The sequence below is a fragment of the Passer domesticus genome, chromosome 22 (genome assembly GCF_036417665.1).
Source record: "Passer domesticus isolate bPasDom1 chromosome 22, bPasDom1.hap1, whole genome shotgun sequence".
NCBI classification, from domain to species: Eukaryota; Metazoa; Chordata; class Aves; order Passeriformes; family Passeridae; genus Passer; species Passer domesticus.
In genome coordinates this window covers 2,591,467-2,604,895 of record NC_087495.1, presented here as the reverse complement: position 1 = coordinate 2,604,895, position 13,429 = coordinate 2,591,467, and the positions used below count along the sequence as shown (strand labels likewise).

The following is a 13,429-nucleotide window of genomic DNA, read 5'->3' as shown; positions in this document are numbered from 1 at the left end:
GCGCGCGGCGCGGCGGGCGGGGCGCGCGGGGCGGGCCGGGGGCGGGCGATTGGCCGGGCCGGCCCCACGTGACGCGCGCAGGAATGCAAATGAGCGATGGCCTCGCGCCGCCGCCGCGCCGCCGCCTGAGGGAGGGAGGAGGGAGCGGGGCCCGGCCCGGCCCCGCCGGGACCCCCGACACCCCCGGGACCCCCCGGCGCCCCCCGGGCCATGGCACAGCCCGCCCGCCGCCTCCGCCTCGCCCGGCCCGGCCCGCAGGTACCGCGCGTGCCGCCGCTACCGGGCCCCGGCGGCTTTGTCTGGGCCGGGGGGGGGGGGGGTGATGAGGGGAGGGGGGGCCGCGCATGCGCACCCGCCGTGCCTCAGTTTCCCCAGCCGGGGCCGTGGCCCCCGCCCCCCGTGGAGCCCCCATTTCCCACCCGCGTCTCCCCTCCTTCCCTTTCTGCTGCGCCCCCTCCTCTGGTTCTGGACTCCCTTATTATTATTATTATTATTATTATTATTATCACTGTTATTATTGCCCACCGCCCACCATCATATTCCAGTGTCCCCGTGTTATCTCTGGCGCCCTATGCTATATCTGACCCCCTTGTCATCTATCCCAGCCCTTGCCATCATATCCCACTCCCCATCTTCCACCTCCTTTTCCGATTTTGCACCGTTAGTATTATTCCCACCCCCCACCATCATGTTCCAGTCCCTGCTGTTTTATTACTCCCTTTTTATTAAATTTGACCCCTTCTTTTCTTTTCTGTCCCACCCCCACTAGTGTTTTCCACCCCTCACCAGGATCTTGCATCCCCCCCTCTTATTTTGCACCCACTTATCATTCCCTGTGTCATACCCTGCTGCTCCCTGTCCTGCACCCCTTTATTATTATTTTTGCTCACCCCAATCATATTCCAGTGCTTGCTGTTACCTCTGACCCCCCAGTGTAATCTCTGACCTCCCTCACCTCTGTCCAACCCCATCATTAGTGTTTTCTGCTCTTTCCCATTATTTCCCCCCTTCTGCTTTTGCTTCCTCTTATCATTATTCCCACCCCATCATAATTTTCCAATCCCTATTCTTTATCTGACCCCCTCTCTTTTCAATCCCACCTTCACCAGTACTTTGCATCCCCCCTTACTCTGAGCCCCCACATTATTCCCCCCACAGTGCTGCTTACTCCCATCTTCCCCCTCCATATCCCAGATTTCCCCTCCACCCTGTCTGTATCCCCATTCCATCCCACTCCTCCAAGATTTCCCTACCCCCTCGTTGTTTGCCACCCCCATTTTGGGCTCAGCTCAGGGAATTCCAGCTCCCCAGCTCCTCCTGTCCTGGTGTGGGACCCCCCGCCCCGTTCCCCCACCCCAGTGGGTCCCAGCAGTACTCAAATCTTCCATTTTTTGTTACTTTGGGTGGGTGTAATGGTTTCGGGGTTCGACCTCTGGGTCAGAAGTGAGGTATCCCCATGTGACCCCCCGAATTCCCTGGGGGGGTTTGGTGTGGGTGAGGACAGGAGGGTGGGAGCTGTGGGGGGTTCCTGGGCTTGGCCCCCCCGCAGGACTGACTGCAGAGGGGGCTGGTGTGACCCCTCTGTGTCTGTCACTGCGGGGACCCCGTGCCAGCTCAGTGCCAGCAGAGCAGCAGGAGCAGGTCTGGGGCTGTTCCGTGGGAGCAGTGCTGCCCAAGGCCTCTGCAGCTGATGCTGAGCACTGCCATGGGTGCCCACCCCAGGGTGGGAGTGTCACAGGCCACGTGTGCCACCCTGTGCTTTGCGACAGTGGCTTCTCAGGGGACAAGGCCATGGGCTGCACAAGGCCAGGACATCGCTGCTGCCACGTCCCTCATGTGCCAGGCTGGCATGGCCTGCTGGGGCCGTGCTGTGGCATGGTGACCAAGGCCACCCTCAGTGGCTGCTGTCCAGTCTCCAGTGTCCCACACTGTTGTCCCTGGTCCCGCTGTGGTGGCACTGCAGGGGCTCAGACGGGTGACACGGGTGGAGCGCGGTGGCCGTGGGTGGCTGTCGGTGACCATGGAGTCTCATGACCACCACAGTGGCAGTGGTGACAGAGGTGCCACCCACAAAGCCCCCACAGCACTGTCCCCATCTTCCTCCTGCCCTTCTGTCATGCTGTCTGTCCCCCTCCTGCCATCCATTCATCCCTCTTCCTTCCACCTGCCTTTCCCCTCATCCATTTCCTCTGTCCATTTTTCCTTGCATCCTGCATCCCTCTCCGTGTCCATCCAGCCTTTCTTCCATCCCTTCCTCCCTTTTGTGTCTTTTCATCTGTCCGTACTTTCTGCCTCCTGTCTGGTCTGTTCTTCCCTCCATCCCTTGGTCCCTCACTTTCCTGCTTTTTTTCAGCATTTCCTTCTATCCTTGGATCCTTTCCTCATTCTGTCCATCTTTCTATCCATCCATCATTCCTTCCTTCCATTCTTAGAGCCGTCATTCCTTCTGTCTGTCATTTATTGTTTGTCCTCTTGTCCATCCTTCCTTCCATCCTTGACCCTTCCTTCCATCTTTCCTGTCCTTGTCTCTTCCTCCTTCCTTACGTCTATCTGTCCTTATGTCCATCCTTTTTTCCCTTCCTCCTCCCATCCATTTTCCTTTCTGCCCATCCATCCTTCCATTTGTCCCTCCCTTTCCATCCATCCTTCTGTCATTCTCTCTGTCCTTCCATCCTTCATCCCTTTCCTGCTTTCACCTGTCCTTACATCTACCCTAATTCCATAACTCCCTTGGTTTCTCTCTTTCCTTCCTCTCCTTCCCTCATTTCCTTCTCTCCATCCGTCTCTTTCCTACTTCCCTCCATTCCTCATTTCCTTTTGTCTGTCTGTCCCTTCATCCCTCTCTTCCTCCAGTCCATCCGTCTGTCCATCCCTACCTGCTCACTTCCGTCTCTCTCTGTCCATGCTTCCTCCTGTCATTCCTTCCCTCTGTTCTGTCCATCCTGCTGTCCATCCTCCCTTTTCCTGGGGCACTGACCCCACTTTAGTGGAGGAGGATGAGCCTCAGGGTCTCCCATCATTCTTCTCTCCCCCACCTTCCCCCAGCCCCCTGTTCCCCACCCGGACCCGATGGATTCCCGCTCACTGTGTCACTGCTCCCAGCTCTAGCCTGACCCACTGGCACCACCCGGCCCGGCCCCGCCATGGACAATGAGCAGCTGCCAGCTCCAGCTCCCGCCAGCAGCGCCGGCGGCACGGCCCCGGCGCCCGCCAGCACCGCGGCCACGCGCCCGCCCGGGCCCCAGATCTCCGTCTACAGCGGCATCCCCGACCGCCAGACCGTGCAGGTACGGGGCTGGGGGCACCGGGGGGCTGGGGGCACCGGGGGGCGCAGCGCAGCCCGGGGCCACATTTCCTCCCCAAAGGTGATCCAGCAGGCGCTGCACCGGCAGCCCAACACGGCGGCACAGTACCTGCAGCAGATGTACGCGGCTCAGCAGCAGCACCTCATGCTGCAGACGGCCGCGCTCCAGCAGCAGCACCTCACCAGCGCCCAGCTCCAGAGCCTGGCTGCTGTGCAGCAGGTACGGGCACCCCATGGGCATGGGGGGTCACTCGGGGCTGGCACACCCCTCACCTTCCGCTCTTCCCCAAGGCAAGCCTGGCGGCGAACCGGCAGAGCAGCTCCTCGGGGGGCAATGGCACCCAGCCGGCCCCGGCACAGCAGCCCACGGTGAGTCCCTCAGCCTCTCGGCACCCCCCACCCCGCCCGTGCCCACCTGTGCCAGCACCCCGACCTTCTCCTGGTGGCCCATTTGCAGATCAACCTGGCGACGTCGCCGGCGGCGGCACAGCTGCTGAACCGGGCGCAGAGCGTGGGGCCCGGGGCGTCGGGCATCGCTCAGCAGGCCGTGCTGCTGGGCAACACTGCCTCACCCGCCCTCACCGCCAGCCAGGCCCAGATGTACCTGCGGGCACAGATGGTAAGGGTGGGGCTGGCACGTGCAATGCCTCAGCATCCTGATGGGGTGCCCAGCACCTTGTTGTGGGGTGACCGGGACCCACAGAGCGCCCGTGGCCATGCTATGACACTGTAGGGGTGTTCATTGTTCTGCATGGCATGCCTGGGACCCTGGGGAATCCATAGGGTGCCCAGAGCCTTTGGGGTGCCCCCCCACCCTCCTGGGGGTCTGAGGACCCCACAGGGTGCCTGTCACCCTGCTGTGAGGTGTGTAGACTTCACACAGTGAAGCGTGGTTTCACTCAGCTGAGGGAACCCAGCCCCCGTATAGGGTGAACCCCATCCCACTGGGGATGCCCAGACCCCACAGGGCACCCAGAGCCCCATTGGAGGTACCCAAGCAGGTGCTCTTTGCCTTTGGGGGGGGTGTTGGGACCCTATAGGGTGCCCTCCCCCACACCGGGAGTGCCCGTTCCTACCCTACATCGATAGAGAGATACCCATGTGCCACCCCGTAGGGACACACAGGGTGTGCCACCCCGACGTGGTGAGCTGTGCACCCACTCTCCCTGTCCCCAGCTCATCTTCACACCCACGGGCCCCGTCAGCGCTGTCCGGCCCGAGAGCCCCGCGCCGGCCCCTCCGCCGGCCCCGCCACCCGCCCCACCACCCACCACCCCTCAGGTGAGTGTCCCCTCCCCTGCCACCCCCCAGAACCTGCCCTGGCACCCCTGACCCGCTGCCGTTGCAGGTGCACAGCCTGGCCCTGCGCCCCGCCGGCCCCCACCTCCCTGCCCTGGCCATGAAGCCCCCCGGGGGTGCCCCTCCCCGGGCTGGCCCCCCCCGGGGGCCCCCGCCCGAGCCCCCCGCCGAGCACCTCAAAAAGGCCGAGGGGCACGAGGGCCGCGCCCATGCCCTGGCCCGCAGCGCCGCCCCCGCTGCCACCCACCCGCTCGTCACCCCAGGTAAGGGCTGCTCCGGGGCGGGGACACCCCTGGGTGCTGGGGGAGTCACGGGCTCTCTGAGCCCTAGCGATGGCCCACGCTGCTGTGTCCTGAGCACTGGCACCTGCCTGTGTTTGGGACCGTGTGGGTCCATCCCCTCACTGGCAGGGCCCTGCTCGGGAGGGTCTCAGCACCCACAGGATCCCAGGGTCCTGTGGGGTGAAGGGGGCTGGGGCAGTGAGGGTGTGAGGCAGAGGACTCTGTGGAGTGCTGGAGACTGGGGTGCTGCGCTGGCACGGCTCCCAAAACTGGGGACCCACCCCGGGAGAGCCTGAGTGCAGCTTCCCACATCAGAGCTGACTGTCCGAGGGCACCAGAGGGAACAGATACAGAGTGAGCAGCAGCCGCCTGGAGGGGGATCCTGGGGTGGGTCCCGCGGGGCTGAGGTGCTGGTGGTGAGGGGGGATCTCTGTCCCCGTTGCTGTCCCCACAGCCTATGCCCCGCTGCAGCCCCCCCAGTTCCTGCAGCAGCCGCCGAAGCCGATGCAGCCGCAGCCGCCGCAGCCGCAGCAGCAGTTCGTCATCCAGCAGCAGCAGCAGCAGCTGGGCCCCCGTGGGCAGCCTGCCTCGGGGCCCCCCACAGCCCCCCAGCTCCAGCCCCTGCCCCCCGCCAGCCCCGGCCCGGGCCCCCAGCCCAAAACAGGGCTCCCCCAGGGAGCGGGGGGCGAGGGCGGCCCCCCCAACGGGCACCCTGGCTGCCACGCTGCCCCCCGCAAGTTCCAGCACGCCTCGGCTGTCATCCTGCAGCTGCAGCCCGCCGGCCCCACGGTGAGGGGCCCCAACCTCCCCAAACCTTCATCGTGGGGGGCCCCCAAACATCCCCCAAACCTTCATCGTGGGGGGCCCCCAAACATCCCCCAAAGTCTTCCCAAACTGCCCCCAAACCTTCATTGTGAGGGGCCCCCCGACCTCCCCAAACCTTCATTGTGAGGGGCCCCCCGACCTCCCCCAACCTTCATCGTGAGGGGCCCCCAAACTGCCCCCAAACCCCCATGATGAGGGGTCCCCTGACCTCCCCCCAACGTTCATCGTGAGGGGCCCCCAAACATCCCCCAAAGCCCTCCCAAACTGCCCCCAAACCCTCACCGTGAGGGGCCCCAAGCCCCTCGGTGGGGGGAGCTCAGGGGAGGGAAGGAGGAATGGGGACACTGGGGTGGGAGTGGGGGATGTTGGGGAGTCAGCTGTGTGCACACGTGCACAGCCCCTGCACACCCGTGTGTGCATGTGTGTTCCTGCAGTGTGCATGGGGGCCCAGTTGTCACGTCAGTCTGCAGTGTACAGGTGTGCACGCTCGTGCCACGCTGCATGTGTGTACCTGCTCCATGCACACCTGTGCAGGCTTGCTCCATCCATGGCACTTACGTGGCTGTGTGTGCCTGTGACACGGGGAGCAGGTGGCTGATCCCTGTGTGTGTGTGTGCACACCTGTGTTTGATCTTGTATGTCTGACCGTGCATGTGTGTCCTGGACCCATACAGTGTGTGTGCACAGCTTTGCCAGATGCACGCACATGCATGTGTGCCTATGTGCATGTGTCTGCTCCCTGCATGTGTGTGTACTCGCTCCAGGTCCGTGCACATGAGTGCAGCCGTGCTTGCCCAGCCCATGTGTGTGTGCACCTGTGCTCAATGCACGTGTGCTGGCCCGTGCATGTGTGTGACACTCATGCCAGCCCTGTGCACGTGTGTGTTTGTGGGGGTGTGTACAGGCTCCTTGCACACGTGTGCAAATGTGCGTGCCAGATCAGGTGTGTCTGGACACGCGTGCCCGACGTGACACACGCGTGTGCATGTGCATGCCTGCCCTAGGCACATGCTTGTGTGTGACCCCTGCACAGGTGTGCACACTCCACTCGTGCAGGTGCATGTCCCCGTGCCCCCTGCCCTGACCCTGCCCCACGCGTGTCCCTGCCGCCACAGCCGTCCCTCGGGGTCCCCGAGGGCGCCCGCCGGGACCCGCCGCCCGCGCCGAGGAGCGCCGAGAGCCCGCCTGCCGCCCCGCCGCAGCCCCCCGCCCTCTCGCCGCCCGCCGCCCCCCCGGGCCCCGACACCCCCGAGGGCGAGCGGCCCCTCTCGCACGGTAAGCGCCCGCCCCGCTCGCAGAGGCGCCGCTGCGGGGGGCGGGGCCGGGCGGGGCCGCGGGCAGCTCCCGGTCCCGCCGGTGGCACCGGGCTGCGAGCGGCCGCTGGGGGGCGCGGCTGCTCCGCGCGCACGCGGCGGCGCCCGAGGGGCGGGGCCATGGCCACGCCCCCTCCGTAGGCGCGGGTTGAGGGCGTGGCCAAATCTGGAGGCGCCGCCCCGCCTGCGTGGGGTGCGACGGGGTGGGGGCGTGGCCACGCCCGTGAAGTCACACCCCTTGTGGGGCGAGGCTCCGCCTCCGCTGGCGGGGCCGCGGGAGGCGGGGCCCGGCGGGGAGGGCGTGCCCGAGGCTCCGGGCGCGCGCGGCGGCGGCGCCCGCCAATGGGCGCGCGGGGGCGTGTCCGCGGCAGGCCCCGCCCCGCCGCCGCCTTTGTCCCCGCTCGGCCCCGGCCCCGCTCCCGGCGCCGCTCCCGCCGCAGCCCCGGCCGGGCCGCCATGGCCCCCCCGAGCCCCTGAGCGCCCGGTGAGTCAGCGCCGCCCAACGCGCACAGGCCCGGCCCGGGGCGGCGGCGGCGGCGGCTCTGACCTCACTTCCGCATCCGCCCCCGGCCCCGGTCCGGCCCCGCGGCCCGGGCGAGGGAGGGGCGGGGGCAGCGGTAGCCGCCGCCGCCGCCGCCGGACAAAGGTGATGGGGTTGGCGGGGCCTGCGCGGCCCGGAGGGGAGCGGGGCCGGGCCGTGCCGGGGTTACCGGGATCCCGCGGGGCGCAGCGGGCCGTGCCGCGGCCTTGGCGGGACAGCTCGGCCCTTCCCGGGGCCGCCCCGGGCCGCGCTGCGGGCGAGCGGGGCTCTCCGGGCGCGCCCGAGCCCCGGCCGGGCCGCCCCGCGGGCCATGGGCGCTGTCCGCCGCAGCCGGGCCCGGGCCGGGCGGGCGGGGCCGTGCCCGGGGCTGCCGGGGCCCTCGGTCCGCTCTCGCCGCCCCCCGGGGCCGCCGGGGCGGCGCTGGGAGCGGCGGCAGCTGCTCCCGTCCCAGCTGTATGGAAATCGCGGCCCCGCGTCAGCGCGGCGTCAGCGCCCGCCCCTCACCGCGTGTGCCCGCTGTCCCCAGAGCCCCCCGAGCGCCTCCATGCGCAGCCCCGCATTCCCGGGATGACCTCGGGCTCCGGCAGCGCTGCCGCCACCGTCGCCGGCGCCGCCCCCCACAATGGTGAGAACAAACCGCCCCAGGCCATCGTGAAACCCCAGATCCTCACGCACGTCATCGAGGGCTTCGTCATCCAGGAGGGCGCCGAGCCCTTCCCGGTAACGTATCCCGCTCTCCCGGAGCCGGGCTGGGGCGGGGGGAGCGCTCCGGGCTTCGGGGCGTGAGCCCCCGGATCGGCCCCGCTGATCGTGCGGGGAAGGGCCGCGCTGCTCCCGGGGCCGTGGGGTGAGCCCCGCGCGTTATCCGGTGTTTTGTCACCCGGGAGGGGGCCCAGCCCTTCCCAGTAGCGTATCCCGGTGTCCCTGCCCTTCTTGGTTTGGGAGGTTGGGAGTGGAGCACCCACCACCGTGAAGCCCCAAATCCTCACCCATTTCATCGAGGACGTCATCCAGGAAGGGGCAGAACCATTCCCAGTAATGTATATCCTCCTCTGCATCCTTGTCCCTGAATTTGGGGTTTTGGGAATGGGGCGTCCAAACAAACATTATTACCCCCCGCCCAAATCCTCCACCTGTGTGCCGAGAGCTTCATGAGAGAAGGGCAGAAATGTTCCTAGGGTGGTGTCCCCCCTCCCCAGCGCTGTTTCTGGGCCAGAGGGATGTTAGGAATGGGCATCCAGGCCTTTTGAACCCCCAAACCTTCCCCCACACCACTGAGTGTTTCATCGTTCAGGAAGGGACTGAGCTGTTCCTGGTAACGTATCCACCAATCCCAATCCTTGTCCCTGCACTTGTGTGTGTGGGAGGGCAGCTTCTGTTTGGGGGGTTGGGAATGAGGCACCCAGGCAATCGTGAACCCCCAGATGTTACACGTGTTCACTGTCCAGGAAGGGGCAGAAGCATTCCTGGGAATGCATTCCCCTCTCCCTCTCCTTGCTTCTGGGTTTGGGGGCTTGGGAATCCACACCATTGTGAATCCCCAAATCTTCACATTTTTGAGTTCCTTATCGTGCAGGAAGGGTCTGAGCCGTTCCCAGTAATGTATCCCCCTCCACCTGTGCTCGTTCCTGGATGTGGGAAATCGGGAAGAGGGGGGTTGGGAACGGGATGCCCACACAATCCTGAGCCCCCAAATCCTCACCCATGTTATTGAGCATTTCCACCATCTGGGAAGAGACAGAACTGTTCCTGGTACATACCTGCTGTCCTTCCTGGAGCTGAGGGATTGGGAAGGGGGGTGGGATTTGGGGGGTTTTGGGTCACTTAGCCAATTATGAACCCCCAAACCCTTGCCTGTGTTATTGAGCACTTCAGCACCCAGGAAGGGGTGGAATCATTCCTGGTAATATCCCTGCTCCTGTGTTTGAGGGGTCGGGAATGGGTCACTCAGAATAGCCAGACCCCACATCCCCCCCTTGTCACCGTCACCCAGGAGGGGCAGGGCTGTGCCTGGTGACAAATCCCCGGTCCCTGCTCAGCCTCGCCCTGCTCGGGGGCTGGGGAGGGGTCCCTGGGGCAGGGCTGCAGCCGGGTGTGTTGCGCAGGTGGGCCGCTCCTCGCTGCTGGTGGGGGCCCTGCACAAGCAGTATGCACAGGAGCTGCTGCCGGACAAACTGCCAGCGCAGGACAACACCACCACCACCGACTCGGACATGGAGGAGCCCTACCTGCAAGGTAGCGCCCGGGCCCTGGGAGCCCCCGGGCTTTACCCGGGATTGCCCCCAAATCCCGGGATTGCCCCCGGGGCGCCCGGCTGAGCTGGCTGGTTTCTCTCTCTGGGTGTCCCTCCACGCCCCCCAGAATCCAAAGAGGAGGGGAACCCCCCCAAGTTGAAGTGTGAGCTCTGCGGCCGCGTTGACTTCGCCTACAAGTTCAAGCGCTCCAAGCGCTTCTGCTCCATGGCCTGTGCCAAGAGGTAACCCCAAAACCCACCAACCCCTCCTTGGTGGGGTACAGGTAACCCCAAAACCCACCAACCCCTCCTTGGTGGGGTACAGGTAACCCCAAAACCCACCCAATCCCTCCTTGGTGGGGCACAGGTAACCCCAAAACCCACCCAATCCCTCCTTGGTGGGTAGAGGTAACCCCAAAACCCACCATCCCCTCCTTGGTGGGGTAAAGATAACCCCAAAATCCACCCAACCCCTCCTTGGTGGGGTAAAGGTAACCTCAAAATCCACCCATCCTGTCCTTGGTGGGAGAGGTAACCCATGCTGTCCCTCCTTGGTGGCATAGAGGTAACCCCAAAATCCACCCAGCCCCTTCCTCAGCCAGGTACAGGTAGCCCCAAAATCCACCCAAGCTGGGTGGAGGTAGAGGCATCCCCAAACCCACCTGACAGAGCAGATGTAACACCAAAACCCATCTGGACCCTCTTCAGTGGAGTAGAGGTACCCCAAAATCCACTTGAGAGCAGAGGTAGCCCCAGAAATCCACCTGCCAGGGTAAAGGTAACCTGAAAACCCATTCAGCATGGGAGGGGTAGCCCCAGAAAATCCACCCAGTGGTGGAAAGTAACCCCAAAATCTGCTTGCTATGGTGGGGATAACCCCAAAATCCACCCTTCCCCTCTTGGTCAGTGGGGTAGAGGCAGCCCCAGAGTTCCCCTGGTTGCAGTGGGGACCCTTCCTGACCCCCGGCTCCGTGCAGGTACAACGTGGGCTGCACGAAGAGGGTGGGGCTGTTCCACCCAGACCGCAGCAAACTGCAGAAGCCAGGAGGGCCCCCCCACGGGCGGCGCCGCAGCTGCAAAGGGACCCTGCCCCCCCTGAGCAAGGACAGCAAGAAACAGGTGAGGGACCTGGGGGGAGCGCTGAGGCCAGGGTTTGGCACTGGGTTTGGCCTTGGGGCTGGAATTTGTTCCCAGTTTTGGGAATGTGGGGTGGGCTCCAAGCCTTGAGTTTGTCCCTGACTTTTGGGGGCTCAGGGTGGGCACTGATTTACCCCCAGTTATGGGGACACGGGGTGAGCACTGAGGCTTGGCTTTGTCCCCTGGGTTTGGCCTTGGGGCTGGAATTTGTTCCCAATTTTGGGAATGTGGGGTGGGCTCCAGGCCTTGTGTTTGTCGCTGACTTTTGGGGGGACAGGGTGGGTGCTGAGCACAGGATTTACCCCCAGTTATGGGGACACTGAGGCCGGGTTTTGGCCTCAGCTGGGGGCACATGGGGTGGGTGCCGAGCCTGGGGTTTGTCCCTGGGTTCTGGGAACACGGGGTGCACGCGAGGCTGGGGTTTGTCCCTGAACTTTGGGGTCGTGGGGCAGGTGCTGAGGCCAGCACTGCCCCCGCAGCCCCCGGGGTCCGTCCCAGCGGGGTCGGTGACGGCGTCGTTGCAGCTCAACCACAGCCAGGAGGATTCCAGCCGCTGCTCTGACAACTCCAGCTACGAGGAGCCGCTGTCGCCCATCTCGGCCAGCTCCTCCACGTCCCGGCGCCGGCAGGGGGAGCGGGAGCTGGAGCTGCGGGACATGGAGCTGCCCGACGTGCACGGCCGCGACCTGCCCGGCCTCGGCCACCGCTTCCTGCCCAGCGAGCCCAGCAAGTGGAACGTGGAGGACGTTTACGAGTTCATCCGCTCGCTGCCGGGTGAGGAACGGCCCGGGGTGGGCAGGGATCTACCCACAGACACCCAGCACTGTGCTTTGGGAAGACTTAGGTCTCTCAGGATGTGGTCAAGGAGGGATCTGCTCAAGGATAACTCCAAAATTGTGGGTTTGGGGAGAGATTTATTCACAGAGAACCCCATATATCTATTTTTGAGTAGGATTTACACACTGATAATCTCCTGGTTTTGGGGGATGATTTACAGATAACCCCATAAATCTTTTGGGGGGGATAAATTCTACTCACAAACCCATTAATATTTTGGGGGGTTGCAGGGAGACTTACAAATAAACCTCCAGGATAATTGGAGGAGGTGATTTACATATGATAACTCCCTAAACAGATTTTTCGGGGGATTTAAGCACAGAGAAGCCCCTGGGTGTGTTTTGGGGGGCTCTGAGGGGGTTTGCTGATGCTGCCCCTCCCCGCAGGCTGCCAGGAGATCGCGGAGGAGTTCCGGGCTCAGGAGATCGACGGGCAGGCGCTGCTGCTGCTCAAGGAGGATCATCTCATGAGCACCATGAACATCAAGCTGGGCCCCGCGCTCAAGATCTACGCCCGCATCAACATGCTCAAGGACTCCTGAGGGGGGGGCCACGGGACCCCGCTCCCCCCCCGTGGGACCCCTGACCCTCCCGGGAGCCCCACAGGACCCCCAACCCCCCAACGCGGCCCCGGGGAGGGGGCGAGGGGGGGGAGACACTTGTGAGCACACCCAGCCCCCCCTGCCCCCCCGGGGGGTGTAAATAGCCCGTAGCTCTAGAGCCCCCCCCCCCAGTTTTGGGGGGTCACCCCCCCTTCTGCAGCAGGGAGGGGGGTCCCCACGCGTTCCCCGTGTCCCCCCCAGGTCAGCAGAGCCAAGCAGGACGGTTGCCTTAACGTGTGCTCCCTCCCCAGCTGGGATTGGGGCCCCAGGGAGGCTTGGACTGCCCCCCCGGGGTCAGGGAGAGGCGGGGGGCGCGGAGGAGGCGTCACCCCCCAGTCACACACACCCCCACACTCTGGGCTGCTTTTGGGGGCACCTTAGCAGAGGACAGTGGTGGGGGTCCCCCCCAGGCAGGTAAGGACCCCCCCACTCCCCCCTCAGCCAGCACGATCTTTTTAAGAAAAGAAAAGGAAAAAAAAATTGAAAAAAACACATGGTCCCACCCCCCCTTTTCCTGTTTTTTTTTGTTTTTGTTTTTAATAAACACTGAAAAAAAAAAACAACTTGGGGCCCTCCCAGTTTTCTTCACTTCCCACCTCCAAATTTCTGCTCATGTAAAGTAAGGCAGCAACTCGGGGGTGTCTCCAAGTGCCACCACGGGTGGTGGGACTTCCTGAGGGCAGTGGGGCCAGGGCTGGGGCTGTGTGACCTGGGGGTCCCTGCTGCCCCCAGCTTGGGAGCTGGGGGTGATGTTCCCCTCCCAGGAGCCTGTGGTGACAGTGGCACCTCCAGGTGACCCCCAAGTCACAGTGCTTAGGGGGACACAGGTCCTGAAGTCGTGGGGAGGGGCACAGGAGGAGAGGTGGTGGCACGTCCCTGGAGATGGTCCTGGGGTGGTGGCACGTCCCTGGAGATGGTCCTGGGGTGGTGACACATCCCTGGAGATGGTCCCAGGGTGGTGGCACAACCCTGGAGATAGTGCTGGGGTGGTGACACGTCCCTGGAGCTGATGGGCCTGGGGAGGGGTCCCTGGATGGAGCATCTGTACTGAGGTGTCC

General features: G+C 64.5%; 1 protein-coding gene across 4 annotated transcripts; it reads left to right on the top strand.

The window, feature by feature from the left end:
- The first annotated feature begins 78 nt into the window (after positions 1-78).
- PHC2 (polyhomeotic homolog 2) lies at positions 79-12,929 on the top strand. Of its 4 annotated transcripts, none has more exons than XM_064396936.1 (15): positions 79-258; positions 3,103-3,287; positions 3,378-3,524; positions 3,596-3,673; positions 3,762-3,923; positions 4,481-4,585; positions 4,653-4,866; positions 5,339-5,673; positions 6,825-6,984; positions 8,090-8,283; positions 9,669-9,800; positions 9,906-10,039; positions 10,774-10,915; positions 11,413-11,707; positions 12,157-12,929. In XM_064396936.1, exons 2-15 carry the CDS (start codon positions 3,144-3,146, stop codon positions 12,309-12,311), a joined length of 2,397 nt encoding a protein of 798 aa, XP_064253006.1. In that variant the 5' UTR covers positions 79-258; positions 3,103-3,143; the 3' UTR covers positions 12,312-12,929. The 4 variants fall into 4 exon arrangements, with proteins under 4 accessions (XP_064253006.1, XP_064253005.1, XP_064253007.1 ...); XM_064396935.1 differs by having other exon boundaries at positions 3,366-3,524; positions 12,157-12,928; XM_064396937.1 differs by having other exon boundaries at positions 80-258; positions 3,366-3,524; positions 9,669-9,798; positions 9,925-10,039; positions 12,157-12,928.
- Positions 12,930-13,429: the final 500 nt, after the last annotated feature.